Raw genomic sequence first — 22,528 nt, forward strand, 5'->3', positions numbered from 1 at the left:
AACACTAAAGTCAATAAATCTGAACTGTGTAATAAATATGTTATACAATTAAACGAGTACATGTGTAAATGTGGCTTTATGTCAGAGCTGGCTGGCGTTCTGATGAACCCTGGAATGCTGAAGTGCGTCTGCTCTGGACGCTCTTGAAGTTTGGTCTGAACTGAAGCACCGGAGCTTTCGGCTCAGCTCAGGACAGAGGAATCGGCTCTGACCATTTTGTTTGTTTTTTGTGGTGAAGTGCCTCGTTATCAGGTGCTTCTCCTCTCTCTCTCTCTCGCCTTCTGCCGTGTTGCTCAGGATAAGCTAACGTTTGTACATTCAACTCTGGATAACCGGGATTATGCAAAATGTACACCAACATATTCTTGTATGCAATAAATTCTCATTTTGATACAATCCACGTTCTTTATTTGAGCATGTTCTTTCCTTTAAGTTTGTGTGTTCATATCCTGGTCACTGTGAATTGAGGATTGTGATTGACTAGAAGGAGTTCAGGTGTGATTTCAGAGCAGCCGAAATTTCCTCCTGTGGACTGAAGCTCAAAGGTCTCCGTTTTGACACAGTTGCGGAGATCCGGCACCAGTCGCAGAAGATCCTCGACACACTTCGAAGAGAAGACTTCAGAAGGACACATTGCAGAAGATCACTGACAGCAACATATTACTGTGCAAGGAGACTATTTTAAAAGGTGATCGAAACAAAGTTTCTTGCAAACAGATCGAGTCTCCAAATTTTTTTCGATACCACATCACAGTTTGCGACAGTTTGTCAGGTACGTTCTAAATGAATATGCAGCTTATAAACACCTGTAACCAAAATAACATCCAATTCCAGTTCCTTCCAGAGCGAGACAGCGATTGTACACATTTCCTAATGACCTCACTGAGCCCAAAGGAGTTGTGCATGGAGTGGAATTTATTTTGTAAATAGTGATTTTAATAAACAAGGCACAAAATGTATTTGGAGACAAACTGGAGAAGAAAACGTTCAAATGAGAAATAGAACGAGAAACAGCACCAGGGGATACAGAAACTCCAACAGCTTGATTAATAGCAGAGATACAGCACATTTGCATGACGAGTAGTTCTTCTTTTGACAGAAAGAACCAGACTGGCATCTTTAAAGCTTTATATTTTTATTAATATTGCAAATGTACCCTCCTCAACATAATATCGATTTGAAGCAAAAAAAAATAAAAAAGACGTACGAAACCTTATCAAAACTTCAAGTAGAAAAAAAAGGAATATTTGAAACGCACCAGCTTCCTGAGAAATGACCGTCACAAAGCTAAAGTGTCTACACTGATCAGAAAAGTGCAAATATGATTCGCATTATAACATTAAAAAATGTCAAAAAATAAAAATACAAAAAAGAAATTGTATAAAACTCCTGGTCCCTGAACTCTATTACACATTATATTAACGACACAATATCAACTAATAATAATAAAATATCTATAAAACACCTACAAAACATTTTTCTGTACAGCATTTATCATCATCACGCTCTTTTCCTGAAGTCGTTGTAATCAAGGTAACCACTTATTATTATAATTTGTAACATTATTATAAAATATCACTCGGAATGCTAGAATGATTTTTTTTTTTTATAAGGTGCACAAACTTTTGCACTCCACCGCATGTGGAGGGTTACATGGGGGCGCTCTCGCACTCGTCCACCTCGCCCTTGCACGAGTCGCACTGCAGCGCTGCAGCCCGGTACGCCTTCCACACCGCCACGTCCTGCTGACACACGGTCCCGCCCCCTCGCTTCTCTTCTGCCTTGTTCCTGTTAATGTCCCCCACGCACACCCAGGCCCCGCCCCTCGCCCCGCCTCTACCCAAGCTCGCCGCCCATTTCGAGTGATCCTCCGTAGCTTTGTAGGTGACCAGGCCCCCTGGAGAAAGCAGGTGAACGTTCAGAACCTTCCAGCTGGGGGAGCAGTCGGACGGGAGGATGCCCGTGGAGCGACGCCAGAACTGAACCAGAAGGTCCGTCTCCAGCGTGGGAGCCACCCAGGAGTGGTACAGTTCTGAAACCGATCAAAACAACATTAATATCTGATTAGAATTGATTCATTTTTATCAATTCCAAACTTGTACTTTGGGGGAACCCTGGAACCAAACAAGGAAACGTTTCTGAAGAACTTCAGGAAGCAGGGATTCCCATATTTTCCTGGAAATCAGAAGAAATTTCTAATACTTAACAGCTAGAACCAAATCAGGAACCTAAAATTTACTCAGGAACCTTTTGCAGCAATGCAGAATCCAGAAAACCTTTAAAGTACTCTAGAATCTTTAACAAGAACATATTTTCACAGGTAATATTTGAATAAAATATTTGATTGATTATTATCTTACCGTTGTCAAAGGTAGCTCCTTTCGCAAAGCTGATGAACTTCGTCCCCGCCAGCGAGAGCAGAGAGACGCTGCGATTAGGTGTGGAGAAGGAACCGTCTGTGGCAGTGAAGTTGTTCCACCCGTGCTGGTGTTTACAGAGCTCAACCATGCTGGGAACTGAGGTGGCCAGAGACTCAGGAATCTCACAGTCATAGACGTGTGGCTGATTTATTTTCAGCTGCTCACCTGAGGAACACATCAGGGATTTTACAAAGGAACTATAAACAGAACAGCTTCCACCTCAGGAACATTTTGAAGAACAGTTTTTACAATTTCACACGGGAAATCCAGGAGCCAACTCATAAACGTTTTCAGGAACCAAGTAACCTTTTCAAATAGTCATCAAAGAACATATACGAGCACAAGAGGACCTTTGAGGAACCCCAGGACCTACTCAGGAACTATAGAACATTTTCACAAACTGGGAATCCTGTGAGATTTTCATTATAATTTATAAAATATAATCTAAAAATTACATATATTCATTAACACTGGACACTTTTCAGGACCTCTGGAACTTATATATATATTTAAAAAACACAGGAACCTAAACAGAGTCTGAGCCTTGTTTAGTCTAGAAACTCCAGAACCTGTTTCAAAAATATTTTAAGAACCCTGGAACCTTTTCAGCAAACTTTCAAAACTAAGATTTATTTGGGAACCCAGGTGCTTTTTATTGTGAATCCAGAAAATCTATTTCCTGGAACGAAATAACTCTTTCAGCAACCTACGTTTTACAGGAACAAATGGAGAACCTTCAAAAAAAATAAAAAATCCAGGAATCCATTGAGAAGTCTGGCCACATTTTCAGGAACCTGGGATTCCAGTGTGTTTGAGAACTAAAGCCTAATCAAAAATAATTATCCATTGAAGTATTCAATGAACCATAGAAGAACCTTTATGGGAAGAGAGGAACCCGCAATTTTCCAAAGAAACCATAAATAACCCACAGGAGAACTCTAGAAGAACATACATTGGTGTAGCTCTTTGGTGGTTTCCTGGATATTTAAGTGTTCTCACCTAAAGGAAAGGTTCTGGAGAGAACTCACACTGTACACGACTCTTGTGCTCTTTGTATTTATGGGATTTATTTGAGTATTCTGCTGAACTCCTTGTGAACGTTCTCACACCTGAATCACGTCAGTTAATGCATCGTGTCTCTAAAAGCCCGAGACGTGAACGAGACGGCGATAAAACACGGCTCTAACAGAGGGATGGATTTTCTCCAAGACTGAATGTTCTGCAGCGGAAAACCGTGTTTTCTCTTTATGCTGTGACATTTGCATAATTATCAGACGCGATTAGTTCAGAACAGACGTGAGCAGAGTTCTGAGAAGGTGCAGCTCGGAGATCTTTCCATCGCAGCAGCACAATAACGTACAGCTCTGAAGTGCCATCAACATAACAGCATTCACCTGACAACAAAGTCATAACCTACAGTAAGAACGGTGCTGTCTCTATGGTTACGCTGCCAGAAAAGACAAATTATTCTCATGGTAACTATGACAACAAGACCTGATTTGCTTTTAAGGTGATTGATGGAGGTCTCGTCACACATTCAGGACAACGTTGTGGGGAAAAAGCGATTACAATCTGAATGCGTTACACAGAAGTGTTTACACATCCACTCTCATCCAGCACACAGGTGAGTGCAAAAGTCTGCACACCCTATATATATATATATATATATATATATATATATATATATATATATATATATATATATATATATATATATATATATATATATAAATAAAACACCATGGGGGGTACAAACTTTTGCTGCCATCCAAAAAGCCTGTTTTATTGAACATTAAGCATTTTTAAAATCTCTTTTTGGAAGTAAAAAACCCATAATTATCCTAAGAACCATTTAAGAACCATTGAAGAACACTGTTGGAAAACAAAAAACCCTAAACATTTCAATTAGTCAGATAAGGAACCCCCACAGAACCCGTAGACAGATGCAAAGAACCTTAAATAACCTTTCTGAATAAGAACACTTAGATAGATCTAAAGAACATCTGATGAAGAACCACTGGGTATTTTTCTTGGAAAAAAACAATTTTCCAAAGCTCTTGGCACCACACACACTCTTTTTAGAACAGGTTCCTCAATGGTTCTTTAGCAGTTTGTTGATAAATAACCGTTCTTGGTCTTCTAAAACCGGTATCATGACAAGGTTCTAGGTCAAGAACCTTTAGGAGTGCACATCATTACATTAAGATCTTTTTTTGACATGTGATTTTTGTTACCGATGGTGTTGAAACGCTCCAGAGGATAAGTGACGCAGATGAAGTTCTGCCCGTTGTTGATGCCAGAAGAGGGGTAGGAGAACTTGCCCACTGTTTTGGGAGGTGGGAAATGAGGAGTGCTGTGGACCAACCAGAACCCCTGTCTGCTGTTGAACAGAACCACACCTGGTAAAGTGAGAAACACAGGAGATCTTCAGAGCTATCGGAGCTCGAACCCTTCATCATTCAACCAACCACACAGAAACCTTCAAGAATTCTTTTTTAAAAGCTGTGAACCCAGAATTACTCAGGACACCTTTACAGCATCATTTTAGAAACACTGAAGAAGCTGTGGTTTTGAGGGTTCTTGGCTTTAGAGGTCAACCAATAGTGGATTTTATTGATACTGTATCTCGGTTGGAAGGTACTTGGCGATAACCGATTAATTAACTGATTGTTTTTTATCCAGTATTCATTTTAAAAACTAAAACTGCATGTAAAATATTTCTGGACTTTTTCACAAACATATAAAGACAGCACTGAATCATGAAAACGTGCTAAATGAAATAAATCTGAATATATTATTTAGTTTAATAAATATTAAAGAAAATATAAAACATGCATCCTAATTAAAACACCATTCCAAATAAATAAAAACAGAAACATCTTAAAAAAAAGAAAAAAGACATTAAGTAAACACCATGGCCACTAGAGGCCGCTCTCATACTGTGTAATGCAACCCGGAAAAACTATCGCTATGGATTTTTGCCTATAGCCAGCATATAGTTAGAGCAATGAACTGATAGAGTCGACCTCTACTTAGCTTAAAAACTTTCTTGAATAATTATGGGGTCCAGAAAGGGTTCTTCATAAATTCATACATTTTCGAGAAAGTGTTCAGTAATACGTAATTATCTTAGAGCTGTTACTATGGAAACAATGGGAACCAGTGACGTACAGCTGCAGGACTGTCAGATCTGCTGTCCTAGAAACTGAAACATCAATTTCTGACCAATCAGAATGAGAAAAGCGATGAAAAGGTGTAAAAGAGAGAAAAAAAAAAAAACAACGTTCTTTAATCTTTTTTACCTTTGGTGTGTCCTCCACTCCTGTTCGCTCCGTTCACACCTCGCTGCTCCGGGGGCTGATCGTTGTACAAGATGTAGCCCAGTTCACCCTCCTGTCAAACACACACACACACACACACACACACACACACACACACACACACACACACACACACACACACCAGATACATCACTACAGTCTACATGTACAGGAGAGTAAATCAGCACAAAAAGAAATGTATTTTGTCTTCAAATTATAAAATCAGAAGATAAAATTTAAATGTGGGCGTGTCCTACACTAGAGGTCGACCGATTTTACCAATAATGATATCTAGGTCTTCCCGTGGGCTCACCACCTGCAGGAGGGACCGTAAGGGACGGTGCTGTGAGGATTGGGAAGCAGTCGAAGGCAGGGGCCTGCTTAGACTGCTGCCCCCGCGACCCGAATTACGGATAAGCGGGAGAAAATAAATGAATGAATGGATGATATCTAGGTTGGATCATACTTGCCGATAAACGATTAATCAACTGATTTTTAAAATAAGTACTGGATAAAAAACAAACATAACACTTCAAAATAAAAAACCAGTACTGAATCCTAAAAATGTTATAAATAAAATAAATATGAATATATTAATTATATTCATAAATATAATTATCATTAATAAATTATAAATAAATAATGTAACGCTCTCCATGCATCGTGCAGTTTTGCGTGTAAAAAAAAAAACCCCAGCAAAAACGCACATGGTGTCAGTGATTCACCTCTAGAGACCGCTCTCGTAAAGACAGAGGACTTTCTCAGCCACTCCAGCCGCAACCCGGAAAAACTATCGGTATGGATTTTTGCTAATAAACAGGCAAAAAATGAATCGTTGACCTCTATATCCTACACCAAGACAACGGTCCTGAGAGAGAAATAAGCAGCAAGAAACCAAAAAAATCTAAATAAAAATTGGAATTAAAAGATGTGAAAACATTATACATTATTAATTAAACTATTTAAAAGTACAATATAAAATATTGCATGTGTAAAATTAATTGATCTATAAATATAGAAATTCTGTTTTAAAGCAGCTCATCTGATGCACTAAATCTTAAATTAAATAAATTAGAGATTATTTGTGTTATTGGTTTAGATAATATCTTTTTTTATATATTAAATAAAAGCATCATCACTCTGAATTTCTTTTATATTATTTATAGTAAACCTAAACATCACAGTGTGGATCACAGGATCATTTCTCTGTTTAGTGATCTGAAATCACATGACCCTCGAGGTCAGACTGCACTAACGGGTAACTAGAAGCACAAGTCGGCATAAACACTTAGGCACGAGCGCAGCTGCAAACCTAAGAATGCCGACTGCGCGGAAAATGCAAAATCAGCCTCCTTTAAAATAAATTTAAGGAGGTGAAGCTCAAACACCAGCGTGTTTTAGAGAAAAGTCAGCTTTCACATGCAATCGATCATACCTCGTACATCGGCCCGAGGCTCCGCCCCAAAGCCCCTGTACTGTCTCCAATCAGACCTCCACCCTCCATCCATGCCTTACTGTGCTCCTCAAGCAGCAGGTACTTCAGACCTTCCTCCGGCGGCTGCTCATGAGGATGCGGCAGTTTGTAAATGTAGAACCTGAAGAAAAAAAAATCTTATTTACAGGAGGTATTAGAGCCATTTATCATCCCGCAAATAACAAATCCCTGTTCTTAGGGTTGGTTGAGCTTGTTTTTTCAATTCCTGCATATAAACAGATTTGTTTTGGTAAATGTACTCGTTTAACATTAATGGAAGGAGTCTTTAGTGTCGAAGGACACAACATTAACCACAACCACCGATACCTAGAAATACAACGTTTCGTGATACAATTAAAACTTACATCAATGCAGGAGTGTAAGAGCAATAAAGAACTTTAACTGCTCCAGATAACTTAAAGGTGATAACAGTAACTACACTTCATCACAGCATGTACATCTTTTATATAATATCTATATATAATATATATCTTTTCTCAATTTGTCTACTTTCCTTCACATTACTGTGAGATAAAATGTGCCCTGGTACAGATTGCTAAGGGAAAAAAAACCAGCAGCTTGCGGTGATATCGGAAATATCACAATAATATCGAAGTGAACGGTATATCTATAACGGAACCAACCAATCAACTGCGTTTCCCTGGTCGTCAACGCAGGACAGAGTTGTGTTGGTTGTGGCGCTCTCTGCTGGCCGCAGGAAGAATAGCAACAAAAACACGAACATGCTGCAAAAGAAAATAAAAGTTGTTGGAAAAAGAGAAAGAAAATGAATTCGATTTTATATCAGTGAATAAAAATGCTTTCTTATAAATAAAAACAAGGGAATATTCCTGACTTCTTGATCACAAATCGCCGCGCGTTTAATCACATTTTTCTACATTACAGTGCATCTCTTCTTATTTAGAGACTCCATATAAAAGGCGAGTTGATGAATTATTTTGGTTTATATCTAACCAAGTGTCATATTTATCCCAAAACAGATGTTTCTGCAAACTTACCTTACTGAGAGAAGACTGACAATTAGAGCTTCCCATACAACCGTGGAAAAACTTCAGCAGGTCCTTCTGATTCGAAACTCGCCTGGAAACCTTCACATCCTTATTTTCTATCCAGGTACTGAGCAATCACGAGGTTCTGCACATGTCCGGACACAAGGCAGCACCAGAGGTCTCATTGGTCGCCTTCACGAGCTTCTTCTATGCGGCAAGACGGCCGCCATATTGGAAAGGTCAGATTTCTGCTTTACAGCATGTAGACGCGATTTAACGCTAATTATAAAGTGAATATAACTCTTTTTTATTTATTGGATTATTATGTTTTTTGTTTTTTACTAAAAATATTTTTATTCCTTAGGATTTTGTATATAATTAACATTTATTAAATCTTAATACTAAGCAAGTCAAATTTAAAAATTAAAAGAAACGAAAATCACAGTACGTGAAAGATTTTTTTCAAATTATTTGTCTATTCATGTGAATTCGTCAGAAAATCCAATGACAAATTTGTTATCATGTAATTCCTTGTTTGTGGATTACTTTATGAAAATATTACACGGTTTACACTGTAGCGTTAACCTCTCCAACATGGCGGCTAAGGAGACGCGTCAGGATCCGGTTATCTCTGGCGTTAATGTGGTTGTAGCGCTGTTTATCATCAGCATCATTATCGCCACCTGCTGTTCCGGGGACGGTATTACATGGCGCACTTGTATAATAAACCAAGAGAACACTTTTAATTGTATTTAGACACAAGACAATAAATATATTAATAAACTAGAAACAAAATAAAGCAATAAATCAAAGAAAGAATTGGTTGGAATAAATCATTCAGGAGAGGGGAATCTAAATAAAATTAGTCATTAATTGTCACATCATTATGCAGATTTTTATGTTAAACCAAAAATTTGTTAACACATACAAAAGTAAAACTTCAAAAAGAAAATCAACACATCATGATAAAACAAGCATGTAAGAAAATCCCCCCAAAAAGTGCGGATCGTATAGGAGTCTACATTTCCTTTTAATCATCAACATGTTCACGTGACATTCCTGTGAGGTTTATACACACACACACACACACACACACACACACACACACACACACACACACACACACAAATATATATATATATATATATATATATATATATATATATATATATATATATATATATATAATGTCATATATTTTGTTTTGTTTTTTATTCCAAAAGTATTGATCAGTACAGGTGAAAAGGTTTGGTACTGCTGCCCACTGCACACGAGGGAGGATCACGTTTCACTAAAGACATGATGAGAGAGAGAGAGAGAGAGAAAAAGAGAGAGAGAGAGAGAGAGAGAGAGAGAGAGAGAGAGAGAGAACGAGAAAGACTGAGAGATGGAGGGAGAGATGGAGAGATGGCCAGCCTTCTGTCAACTTTCCCTTACTCACACTTCCTTACTTAGAGGCTCTTCTACATTTATAACATCCATCACGGTCTTCTATCTGGTCTTCGCCTCCTGATGGCCCTACGAGGAAGAGTGAGTGTGTGTGTGTGTGTGTGTGTGTGTGTGTGTGTGTGTGTGTGTGTGTGTGTGTGTGTGTGTGTGTGTGCGTGTGTGTGTGCGCATGTGTATGTTGGATTAGTTAAGCATTGACTCAGGTAGCGTTCCTGGGATGAAATGTCTTAACGGATATTCTGGTGACTTTCTTCTTCTTCTTCTTCTTCTTCAGCTCTGAGATGTGGACGTTGGTGACAGTGTTGATCATCGTCTCCGTCGCTCTGCCAGGTGATTCTAACGTAATCCTACCCTACAGAAAGTGTAACGTTACCCTGGTGTCCTTGAAGGTGCAGGGTATTTTTATAGTATCCACGTTCGCCAGATGTGTAACGCACTCCTTCGTTCCATTTTCAGGGTCATGGTGCAGCAGATGGACCGTGAGCTTCTCCAGGACAGATATCTGCACCTGGGTAGGAACCACCATCATCCTGCCGTGCCGGTACGACTATCCACTGCCCTACAGTGCCACACGGGTCATGTGGTTCCACATCACGGCCGATGGGAAACGGGATTTCGCCTACCACACGGACCCTGAGCTGGTCAGCGTGTCCTACAGGGACCGGGTCAAGTACGTGGGCGGATACAAGAGGTGCAGTCTGCAGATAAGTGGCATTAAGCTGAGCGACGGAGGTCAGTATCACTTCAGGTTCGAGACGGACGAACAGCAGGGGAGATGGACATCACCGGACTCCATCAATCTTTCAGTTACAGGTACTTTTTCCACAAAGGAGTACGTTTTTTAACACCACAGCGCAGTGGAATGCAGGATTCTGATTGTTCAGAAGATGCTGATTTGGTTCAGTTTTCTTCACTCAGAGGTAAAGCTGATCATATTTCACCTGATGATGTTCCACAAATGTCATTATAAATGGAAAAATGGTCCGATAAGTCGTTAGTATGTAATTAACAAAACACACCATCATTGTACATCATCATGTTTATGAGCTCGTCATGTTACTGAGAAACCACAAAAATGATTCCTGAACAGGTCAGACTTCAGATGTGGCATTTATGAATATTAATATGAATGCTGCAATAATATGAGAGCTGCTGTTATCGAAAATAAATCAACACCTACTGACCAATCAGAATCCAGCATTCAACACCACAGCATTTACATGTAGAGTGTTTGGCAGACGCTGAGCAGTTTTGGGGTTAAGGGCTTTGATCAGGGTTGGATTGGAGTGGCTGGGATTTGAACTCACAACCTTCAGATCTGAATGCCTTAACCACTCAGGTACCACCACCCAGGCACTGTTATAGAAGTGCATAAATATCAGATTTTATCTGAAGTGCTTTTTTTCTCACAGAGCTCCAGGTTCAGGCTCATCCTGCACGGGTCTCCAACATGTTTGCGTCAGGCGAGACGGTGTTTCTGACCTGCGTGGCTCGCGGCTGTGCGGCTGCAGGAAAGACGCTCGCCCTCTACAGGAATGGAGTGAACCTGGGCTACTCGGATAAAGTTTCTCCCATCTATAATTTCGACATTCAGCACGCAGGGACTTACTACTGCAGACCGGTTCCTCCGCAGAACGCCCAGTCCTCCAGCATCAGCCTGGCTGTGGGATGTGAGTGCTATCTATCTATCTATCTATCTATCTATCTATCTATCTATCTATCTATCTATCTATCTATCTATCTATCTATCTATCTATCTATCTATCTATCTATCTATCTATCTATCTATCTATCTATCTATCTATCTATCTATCTATCTATCCATCTTTTTACTTAGATGTTTTCTGTTATTTCTATTTAGGCCTTTAATAATTCTAATAGAAAAATCTACAGAAAAATTATCCTTTTCTGGCCCTGAAATAAGCTACACCCCTCACTGAAGCGACTTGGAATCCCCTTTTCCCCCTTTTGTTCACTCTAAAGGCATGAAGCATGAAACCTGTGCAGATTTTACAGTAATAAACAGGGCGCCATTCATTCCAGATGTAATTCACTTTGCAGCCAGAAGGGGGCAGTAAAAAGAAGTTATTAACCGCTGCTTTACTGTTCCCGAGCCCAAACGTTTTCGTTTCTGCTCTTTCAGATGCTCCACTTCACACCACTGTTCTGTTAAGTAAGTACGGTTCCCTGACTGAAGGCGACTCGGTTACTCTGACGTGCAGCAGTGAAGGAGCTCCGGCAGTGGAGAGCTTCACCTGGTTTCGAGAGGGAGAAAGCGGAAGCGTTCCTGATAGCTTCAAGCCCGAGCTCAAGCTCTGGAGTCTGGACTACAGAGACCATGGGGAGTACTTCTGTGTGGCCCGCAACTCCATCGGAACCGACCGCTCCAGACCCGTTCTGGTCAACGTTACCTGTAAGAACATATGGGAACACTTCAGGGTTTCTGCAAGATCTTTTAGGATGAGGTCTAGTCTTAGCGTTGTACTGAGGACCCTGTGAGATCTAAACGATTAACTAAACAAAGAACCCCAGAGTGGTTGGCAAAATCTATTTTTTCAAAGCTTGAAGTCTTTGGTTCCTTAAGGGTTCTGTAAATGGTACAGGGCTGTAGAACCTTAAAGACGTTCTACTTGGAGCAATTTCAGAATGGGAAATTCTGTTACAGAGCTTCTTTTACAAATAAAATCCCTGAAACCCATTATTCAAAAGGAGTTCCATTATTTGGTTCTTTTACCCCACTCTGAGCACTATGGATCTAGAAGGACAAACAGAAGAACCATTTAGGTTTCTAGAACAATATATTTAGTCTTTGTCTGTAGATTAAATAGCGTTACTGCTAACTTGCGCTTACTGCGGTTCTTCCTCAATGCTTTTAAAAAAAATCCACGTCTCAGACGTCTGAACTTTAAAACGTCTTAGCGAGCTGTTTTTCTGTCTCTGATTCTTCTGATCATCAGTGTCTCACACACAGAAAGGCAACATTAGGTCACTGGGTCTTGTGTAATATTTGTATTTCTGGCAGAACATCATGTCACACTGGAATAGCTCTCTGAATTAAGACCACAAGGTTAAGGTTCAAATGTAGATGAACTTCATCCAGGAAACATGACCTTAGTGACTGACTTCCTGAAACCATGTGTCATGTACTCATGTGCTGCTCCACCTTCGTACGATCTCAGATTCTCCCAAGAACACGAAGGTCCTGATCAGCACCAAAGGTGACATCGTGGAGGGCAACGCCGTCAACCTGACATGCATCAGCAACGCAAACCCACCAGTGAGGAGATACGCTTGGTACAAGGTCATCGGTGGTCAACCCTGGGCCAGAGGTTCCTCCCAGAAGCTAACCTTCGCCAGCGTGCACTCGCACAATGCCGGGCAGTATTATTGCGCCGTGTGGAACGCTTTGGGAATGGGAGTGTCTGAACCCGTCACTCTCTCTGTGCTCTGTAAGTGTTCACTTGGGCAAGTTCTAAAGTGCAACAAATAAGTAGTTTACATTTGTTTTTATGTGTGGAGCCATCTGCTGGCCGTTAGCTGAACAGCAGCGACATATTGTATATATAAATTACAGATGGTACCCGAGTTACAGTGGATCGCCTTTTCGATCTTAGAATGACAATAGTGATACAACAAAATAAAAATATTTTAAGTTTCACTCGGCAGGCAAACAAAGCAGCATATGCTCCGCCCTCCACTCACGAACCGGCTCTCGTCCATTAATAAGTTCAGGTTTGGGGCTGGAAGGCTGAAAGAAATTTACAAAGGTGTCCAAAGTGAAGAAACAAGTCAAATTCTTTACACTGCATGTTGCAAATCTTTGTGTTTTTAGCAAAAGTATGTGACCATTACGCATTTATGAAAAAAGAAAAATACCTTTAATAGTGAACAATAATTGTGAGACATATTCTATACCGTAGCTGTGACCTGATGTAGTAGGAAAGTCATGCTCATCTGATCTGAATCAGGTTTCTGAGTGGAATAAAGATCAGCGCACTGCTACCTTTATTAGTCCTTGAAGAAAAAAAAATCAATTAATCAATTTCTGGCTGCAGCCAACCCACATACTTCTGTCTCTCGTCCTTTTCTCCGTCGTGTCTTTTGTTCTTCTACGTTCCAGATGCCCCTCAGAACACTTCGGTTTTGGCTCGTCCGTCCAGCGTGATCGAGGCAGGAGGCTCCTTGACCCTGACCTGCAGCAGCCAGGGGAACCCGGCTGTAGAGAACTACACCTGGCACCGGATCAATGCCGCTGACTCCTGGGAAACGCGATCGGGTCAAACCTACACCATCGCTGAGGTCAGCACAGGAGCCAGCGGCCAGTACTACTGCGAAGCTCGCAACCGCATCGGCGTTCACAGCTCTCCGCTCCTCACCGTCAGGGTGCGAGGTCCGTACCCTTCACATCACTGTTCTGGGTCTTAAAGATCTTTTTATTGCTGAATATCTAAGATTAGATTATCTTCAACCCCAAGCATTTCCATGAACCCTTCAGCCTTATGCAGTCTACAGTAGGTGAAAGGAGTCATGTGACTGCTTTTCTCCTCTCTTTCCACAGTCAGATGAATGTTCATGAATGTTCTCTTAAAACAGAACCCAAAGGTTCTCACTCCAGTCATGTGCCTCAAGTTCTTATTCTCTTTTAGTTCCAGTGAAATTCGTTTCACACGAATGAATAAAAGTGCAAATGATACTGAAGGTTGTTTCAGTGAAATTTTCTGCCCCACTGTTTTAAACTCCTGCAATTAATCATGAACAGATATTTGGGTTTGGGTTTGATTGACAGGTCGTCTGAAGGTCATCGCCCTGGCTTCTGCAGTCTGTGTTTCTGTGGCTCTCATCACCCTGACTGTCGCCGTCATGATCAGGTCACGATCACACGTTTTCATTTTATATTTAAATTTAATTAACCTATACACTGAATTTCTTTTTGTGAATGTAGATTTTTTTTATGCTTTACGCAGGTTATTTATACTCTTTTATTTTCTGCTTAGTTAAATATCATGATGATTTTTTATTTATTTTGTCGTCATTGAGAATTTTTAATTATTATGATGATTATTATGCTAATAGGTGATCTTTATTCTGCAGTAAGAATATGCACAGAGTGGACAGTGAACCGCTGGAAATAGACAAACAGGTGCATTTTTCATGGAATAATTCAACAAATTAAATGATCTTTCATTTCCCGTTTTTTTTTAACGATTGTGTATGGTGTGTTTTATTTAGCTCGGATCCCCCATGGAAGTGGACACATTTTTTTACGAATGCCCTCAAACAGCGTTTCAGCCCCGGAGCTCAAAGATGGCCGACATTCCAGTGAGTTAGCTGCTGATTGCTGTTGTGGTTGACAGACAGCTCACTTTTGTTTATATTTCTGGAGGTACGTTTAAAGAAAAGCACCAACAGCAATAAATGTTGGTCCGGACATTCGAGAAGCATCTGTCATACAACACTGGGACATAATGCCGAATTTCTCATCCATAAAAATGCATTATTTTATATACTATAACATAATAGTGATGAAAGTCTATCAGCTAGAATAATATCTGTCTTCCTACTAGCAAATGGAATCTCCCAGAACAAAAGAATAAAATATTGATTTCTTTGTAGTGCAATAATTGGCTTTATTTTTGAATGGAAATTTATTTTAATCCGAAAAAAAGCCTCATCTGTGATACACTGACTGTAAATTAAACCCTATACATGATCAATTGGGTTTCTTTTTGTTTCTGCTTTAAGCACGTAGGTAATACATCAGCCTATTGTTTATAAGGCTTCATAAGCCATTCATATAAACTCACATATAAATGACCACATCAGCTGACATAAGAAATAATTTTATCTTTTGCATTCACAATAATCGAACTCAATACAAACTTTGAATTCATAACTAAAAGTTGGAATTAACACTAATAAGCGTTTATGTAGGTTAATGTCAGCTGTTATGGAGTTATGTACTGTAGCTGCTATGTAGCCTCTACAAACATGGGCAAAAACCCTATGTTTAAGGGTCTAAGCTCAAAGAGAGATGTGCTGTCTGTGGTAGGAGGAACCAGAAGACATTCATGACAACATTCATCCTTCCATTGTGCCTCTTAAGGAAGCTGTGGAGAAAACCGAGAAAGATCAGAAAGATGGAGACGAGGGGAAAGTCAAACGTGTCACCGTGCATTACTCGAGTACACAAAGGTTAGACTTTTATTATAAGCACTGATGCAGCTTGTAAAGACAAAATACGCTAAAATAAATCATTTGGCTGACCACAAATTATATATATTTATAAAAAAATATTTATTATTTATGTTATTTCATTTATATATATATATATATATATTTTTTTTTTTACTTTTTCAGCCGGGGCCAAGTGCAAGTCACCAACGTTCCACAAGATGGCGGTGTGACGGAGTCAAAAGACAGACACAGTGTTGTTTATTCTGTCTTCGCTAAACAGCCATGAAACGAAATAATACCACAAATCCAGTCATCTTGACTTCCCTAATCCACTTAATTACCAAAAATAATTTAATAAAACATAAATGGATCCAGTTAGAAATTGACTGTGCATTGTAACTAGTTCAGGTTTTGCACACCGAGCTTAGCTATGCTACGTGTTCAGTTTAGGAAAAGTCTTAGACGTTCTGAATGTCATCAGTTAATAAAATTAGGTCACTACATCTTTTTACTGCCAAAACCTTTAACTTCAAAGCTGTAAATCTAATCCAATCTAATCTCTGGTCTAGATTCTGATTCTACATCAATGCCTCAGCATCACGAGATCATAAATCTCACCTAAATGTGTTCTGAATTCACTAAAATCCAAATATCATTGTGAAAATGGTGTGAAATCCACTTTAGATTGTTCATTGATGTGATTACCATCTGTACGAAGCTTCATGCGTTTAAGTGTAAATGATTTGACTTTCCCACTTTCAATAAAATGTTGCTGTCTTGAACTTCAAGTCAATTCAAGTTTATTTCTAATAGCTTTTCACAACAGACATTGTCTCAAAGCAGCTTTACAGAAATCAGCAGTTAAGGTGAATGATATGGTGTGCATTTATTGCTGATGAGCAGCATGGCGACTTCACCATTCAGCTGAATTGTAGACCCTTTTCAGTCAGAAACATGATTCTACTTTTCCATAAAATAAAGAGGATGTAAATCTAATTCTTGCTAACCCTTTGTGTACGGAGTCTCCGGTGTCAAGCTGCATTTTTTTGTTTTCTTGACTTTAAGGCAGAGAAACAAACAGAGGGAATGACTGTTTATAGCTCCTATAATGTAAGTGACAACTTTGTGTAACTATACATGGATTTCAAGCGTCACTTCTTACGGTAGCACATGAAACTGTGATCATTGTTGTGTATATATGTAGAATAAAATTAAATTTAAAAGAAGATAGTAAAAATTAATTGATTTTGATCATCATCAGCTTTTGTTTATTTTATTCTGACATCAGCACAGCCTGGGGCTTTCTCTACTGTTTGATGGTGGAAGGTGGAAATAAAGCAAAAGACTGAAAAAAGAAAAGCGCAAAAGCATAAAACTTAAATAATGATGCTAATTAGTCAGGAAAGGAAACGTCCGAGCGATTAAGGAGATCAGTGACAGAGTCATGTGGTGTACTGGGGCTGATGGGTAATGTAGTTCTTCAGCATTTTTAATTCATTTGTTAACATTCGCTCAACAATTTCACTGACACAATGTACGTTTATTGAGTTGAAACACTCATTTTAATTTATTACTTTTACGTTTCAAATAATTTATTACATTTATTCATTTCAATGTGTTAAAAGCATTAGACGTGTACGAAAAGAATCAGAACAGGTGATCAATCTCATTGTTGAAAAAAAACAAAACCATATGCATAATTCACCGCATTGCATTGTGGTTATTTCACTAGTTTTGTCCTTCCAGCTCGACGCTAAAGACTCCAGATTCTAATAAAAAACAGATAATAATATGATTTTTAAAAAACCTCATGTTTATACAGCTACGTTTATGACACCGCGAGTAAATCCGATAAGTTAATAAATAAAAAGCTGTTTCTCCGACAGCGATCAGAGGTTGTCGTTGTCATTACGTGCCCTGTGGAAGGTTTTTGAAGCCATGTGTCTGAAAGAAAAAAAATATATTCTATTTGTTACACAGGATTTTATCTTGTGTGTAATTAAGTTTGTTAAAAGAAAAAAAACTGTTTACCTTTTAATACAAATGATAACAGCAATTATTACTGTGAGCAGGATGATTATTCCAAACACAATGATAACAGTAGAGGAAGAGCCGTTTCCTTTTTCTAAAACACATACAAACACACAAACACACACATCAAATAGACAAAAGTATGTGGACACCTGATCATAAGATTGGTATGTGCTTTTGAAACGTCCCATTCCACATTTAATCCATATGTACCGTTAGAATAAGTTCCACTCTTCTGGGAAGATGTTCTACAAGATTTTTGTGGAGATTCATTCTGCCACAAGGGTGTTAGTAAAGTCAGGTACTGATGAAGGTGAGAAGGTGAGGAGGCCTGGAGTGCACTCAGCGTTCACATTTATCATGTTCAAAAGGGTTGAAACAGAAGATCTTCCACTCCAAACCATATAAAGCAGATCTTTGTGCACTTTGAAACAGGTTTGGTTCTCCAAGTTCAATGAATTAAAATGACAATCCTTTGTTCAGATCTTGACCTCCAAAAGAGATCTTCATTTCTTCTCATAGATAATTGTGTTAAAATAATTGACATGCAAACATGAACTTTTTCTGGGCCCCCATGATTTTTCCAGAAGAATCACTGGAACATGTTTAGAACGTGGAAAGATGGAGCATGAAAATACTCATCTAAGTTCTACCTTCCTGGAACATAAATAATGCTACATATGTATATTCTATGTTCTATTTCTATTTTAATATTTAAAATTTATTTTTTTCTATTATATCTTGGTGTATTAAAATGATCTTTTATTCCTCTATTATATTTTTGGTCTCTATTTTTATTTATTTAATATATATTTATTATTATTATATATATATTTTTTTTTCTGATTAAATTTTATGTGGACTGATCATATAAAGCATTTTGCTGCAAGTTGTACATCTCCATAGTAATGTATTTTACTATATAGAAGGATTCTCCCGAGTCAGCGCTTTGTAGATATCAGCGGTAATTATGTTCTCGATGTGGGAAATTCTTTGGAGGAATCGAATTATAATATGACAAGCTGCAGTTTATTGTTTTTACTGTAAAAGAATGTAAGGTAAAGCTGCTAGAACATACTATAAGTGAGAACAGGAACTTGTGGTAGCTCACATGGTGGACCTCTGATAAAAAAAGATCAGGATTTCAAATCCCAGCACCACCAAGTTGCTGTTCCTGGGCCCTTGAGCAAGGCCCTTAACTCTCAACAGTGCGGTTATATAAAAAAGATAATTGTAAGTCGTTCTGGATAATAGCGTCTGCAAAATGCCAGAAATGTAAATGTTTTCGTAGATTTTCAACATCATTAAATGTAACTATAAATGGATAAAATGTACATGTAATTCTTTAATAAATAAAACATGTAGGATCCACTTCATCACACCATCAGTATGTTGATGATTTCCCTTTTATCAGTCTGCTATTAAATTTCCTCATTATCTATAGACATTCATAAAAAAAAAAAAAAAACATTATGATATATAGATTTACCTTTCTGGATGGTGAGTGTGATATTAGCGTAGTCTGAGCCCCAGATGTTTTGGGCTACGCAGGTGTACAAGCCGCTGTCTCGAGAACTGAGGTGCCCTATAGTCAGCTTCTGCCCTGTGCCCCTTAAAGTTGTGGTTTCGTTCCTCTGGAACCACGTGAAGTTGGTATGTGCTGAGGTGTTAAAGCTTGAACAGAACAGGCTGACTGACGTTCCCTCAGCAATCAGACCCGAGCTGGTGACCGTCACTGACGTGTTTCCTGGGGCGTCTGGAGAGAAAAAAAACCCCCACACACCAAATCCAGAGCTATGAGGGGTTTTCTGTGTAGAATCCTACAAACACTGATCCATGTAGGTGCAACCCTGCAGGTGTGTTTCGAACTTTATAAATGGTTATTTAAGAACCACTGTGTGAGAATGAATATCTCTTTCCAGACATGACTCAATCTTTCACTTCTTTGTTTTTTTTTTTTTTGCTCAGAAAAAGAAGAGTTTATTTGAGGAAATGTCTGACCTTTGCACTTATATAGAGTCATGATGCGTTGTGACAGATGAAAGTCATGTTGCAAGTCCAGATAATAAGAACAGAAAGAGGGCGTGTGTGCACGCGCGTGTGTGTGTGTGTGTGTGTGTGTGTGTGTGTGTGTGTGTGTGTGTGTGTGTGTGTGTGTGTGTGTCATGAAAATGAAAGATAACCAGAAAAAAGGGGGAATAAAAAAAATAAAATTCAGAGCCATACTAAATAAAAAAAATACAAATATAAAATATTACTGCAATCTGTAATTAAGGGGACCAAATACTTTATATTGAATATTTAAAAATAAGAATAGTAATATATATATATATATATATTAAAAAGTGCTGTATTAAATGTGTTTTTTATGACTTTGTGATGTCATGATATAGAAAAAGACAAAAATGCAAGAATGCACACAAATAGAGTTCAAAATCTGGTAAATCTTTTTTTTTTTTACTTTATATTTATATGTAAAAATTATTTTTTAACCAGATTTTCAAATATTCTTTATATAAAATAGTCTATTTATATACTTTTATTTATATTCTATTTATATGTATATATACATATCATATATACAAGCAAATTAAGTATGAATTAATATCTCCATAAAATTAAAATAAAAAAAAATATGAAAAAAAAAAAACATGAAATTTGTATAAATCTACACAAACTAAAATACATAAACGCTTCCTGACCTGTCACTTTCAACATCAGGCCCTGCTGCCTTGGCAGTTTTCGCACAGGGTGGTTGGTGATGAAGCGGAACACGTACACGCCACTGTCCTTCACCCTCAGCTTACTGACCCTGAGAGAGCAGTTCCTGGAGCCGAGTGAGCCGAGGTACTGGACCCGGCCCCGGAACGCAGGATCGGGGAAGATGTTTGCGCTGTGGTACACGTAGGTCGCTGTGAGGCACAGGTCCTGGTTTCGACACCACATCTCAGACTGGACAGTTCGTGACCCGGATTCATTGGGGAAGTCATAAGTGCAGGGGAGCGTCACTGAGGAACCACGAGGAGCGTGAATAGGGTTCACTGGAAAATGGACCACCCAATTACTTTCCATGGACGACCCAATCATTCCAGGCATTAAAACTGCAGAAGGAGCAGGAGAGGGAACACAGGCATTTAATCATTTCATACACATCCAGACGTTCTATTCCAAACCTCAACTGATTACATATTGTAATAAATGCATATTATTTCAGTAGGTATTTGTTTGTTTGTTACACGTTGCTTAATTACAGTAATTTGGTTTATGATTAAATCATTTCTGAAACATTTTACTGTGGTAAGGTGAGGGACACTCGTCTGCACTAGAAGCACACAGTAAAGAATTAAGATCATGGAAAGACCTGGATTCTTATTTGATTTCTCATCTACATTGATGCAGTTGTTTGGATGGAAATCTGAAATAATGATTATGATGCTGGTGATTATTAATCAAAGCGTACAAAAATTTGAGAACTCTCCTGACCTGAAATAATCAGAGACATCCACAGCCATCTGTTCTGCATGTAGCACTTATGCGTCTTGTCCATCTCACTGCTGTGGAGGTCTGAACAGAAGAGGAACATGTCTGTAGTTGTAGTATTTTACTTCCTTTTTGACGTGTGCATATTGTTGTGGTCGTTAGAGGAAATCCAGACCAATGTTTTCTCCTTAGTTACTCTGTGTTCATGCTGCCTTGGTTACTTTCCACATCATTATAGTCTTTTCTGTAAACCTTACTAACAACCACAATGTACCACAAGGAGGGGGTGAGATGAGAAAGGGTGAGAGGGTGAGGGCTTCTGGCTGAGCCCCTGCACATTAAATGACATTAAATGGATAAAATGCACATCCTTTTTTTTTTTATGAATAAAGTACAAAAATACACTTTATACACACTGTAATACTTAAGATTGCACTATAATAACTGTTGCATATGTTACGCCCACTGAATATAATATATAATAGTCTTCTTTTTATCATTTTGGACCTTTTTATAAACACTGTATACAATATCTCCTTCATAATATCCTACATAATCGCCTTTGTGTGTATTTATATTCATATTGTTCATTTCATATTGTTTGTTATTTATATGTATCATATATCATTGCCTTAAAAACCTGTACATATGTAAATATTTTACACTTTGCACTTCTGGTGATATGCTTTCTGCATTTTATTGCCTTGTACCGTTACATGTGCGATGAAAATAAAGTTGAATCTAATCTAATCTAATCTAATCTAATCTAATCTCTAATTTAAGAGGTGCTATGATTGTTTATAGGATACATTTTTGGACTCCTTTTTGGACTTTTTCCACTTCTCCTGCCTGGTTGCCCCATTCTCAGCATTCTTCTACTGATATACCCCGTGCCCTTCCTCTGCACATGAGAATGGACCATGTTGATCTCTCTTCTCCAAACCGTCCTGCTAATCAACTTGATTCCAATCCTGTCCACTAACTATGAAAAACCGCATTTCAGGACATGGAGTAGGAGGGAAATCTTAAATTACAGGTTGTAAACATGGCGATGAATTGATTATTTACCTGTAAAACATGTGCGCTGATGTTTATACTGTACGCTGACAGGTATGCTGTGAAGGGCGTGGCTATTGCTCCTCCCCCCCCCTGTATTTATTACGTCACAAT

General features: G+C 38.6%; 3 protein-coding genes across 5 annotated transcripts; 1 reads left to right on the forward strand and 2 right to left on the reverse strand.

Moving 5' to 3' along the window:
• Positions 1–1,118: 1,118 nt before the first annotated feature.
• Positions 1,119–8,452, reverse strand: dnase2 (deoxyribonuclease II, lysosomal). Its single transcript, XM_083529701.1, has 7 exons — positions 8,234–8,452; positions 7,859–7,960; positions 7,176–7,335; positions 5,723–5,813; positions 4,655–4,819; positions 2,361–2,585; positions 1,119–2,032 (listed from the first exon to the last, which is right to left on the reverse strand). Exons 2-7 carry the CDS (start codon positions 7,957–7,959, stop codon positions 1,650–1,652), a joined length of 1,125 nt encoding a protein of 374 aa, XP_083385827.1. The 5' UTR covers position 7,960; positions 8,234–8,452; the 3' UTR covers positions 1,119–1,649.
• LOC310719710 (B-cell receptor CD22) lies at positions 8,354–16,634 on the forward strand. Of its 3 annotated transcripts, none has more exons than XM_083529696.1 (13): positions 8,354–8,463; positions 9,448–9,754; positions 9,948–10,003; positions 10,130–10,486; positions 11,086–11,343; positions 11,817–12,086; positions 12,853–13,122; positions 13,794–14,063; positions 14,460–14,541; positions 14,765–14,813; positions 14,903–14,992; positions 15,723–15,865; positions 16,031–16,634. In XM_083529696.1, exons 3-13 carry the CDS (start codon positions 9,955–9,957, stop codon positions 16,131–16,133), a joined length of 1,941 nt encoding a protein of 646 aa, XP_083385822.1. In that variant the 5' UTR covers positions 8,354–8,463; positions 9,448–9,754; positions 9,948–9,954; the 3' UTR covers positions 16,134–16,634. The 3 variants fall into 3 exon arrangements, with proteins under 3 accessions (XP_083385822.1, XP_083385824.1, XP_083385823.1); XM_083529698.1 differs by having other exon boundaries at positions 15,777–15,865; XM_083529697.1 differs by lacking the exon at positions 9,448–9,754 and having other exon boundaries at positions 8,384–8,463.
• Positions 16,635–17,382: 748 nt separating this feature from the next.
• Positions 17,383–22,460, reverse strand: LOC310720138 (cell surface A33 antigen). Its single transcript, XM_083530482.1, has 6 exons — positions 22,427–22,460; positions 21,362–21,442; positions 20,581–20,979; positions 19,368–19,634; positions 17,879–17,972; positions 17,383–17,791 (listed from the first exon to the last, which is right to left on the reverse strand). The coding sequence occupies exons 2-6, from the start codon at positions 21,423–21,425 to the stop codon at positions 17,737–17,739; spliced, it is 879 nt and encodes a 292-aa protein (XP_083386608.1). The 5' UTR covers positions 21,426–21,442; positions 22,427–22,460; the 3' UTR covers positions 17,383–17,736.
• Between the last annotated feature and the right edge of the window lie 68 nt (positions 22,461–22,528).

This window comes from Silurus aristotelis, assembly GCF_946808225.1.
Source record: "Silurus aristotelis genome assembly, chromosome: 25".
Classification (NCBI taxonomy): Eukaryota; Metazoa; Chordata; class Actinopteri; order Siluriformes; family Siluridae; genus Silurus; species Silurus aristotelis.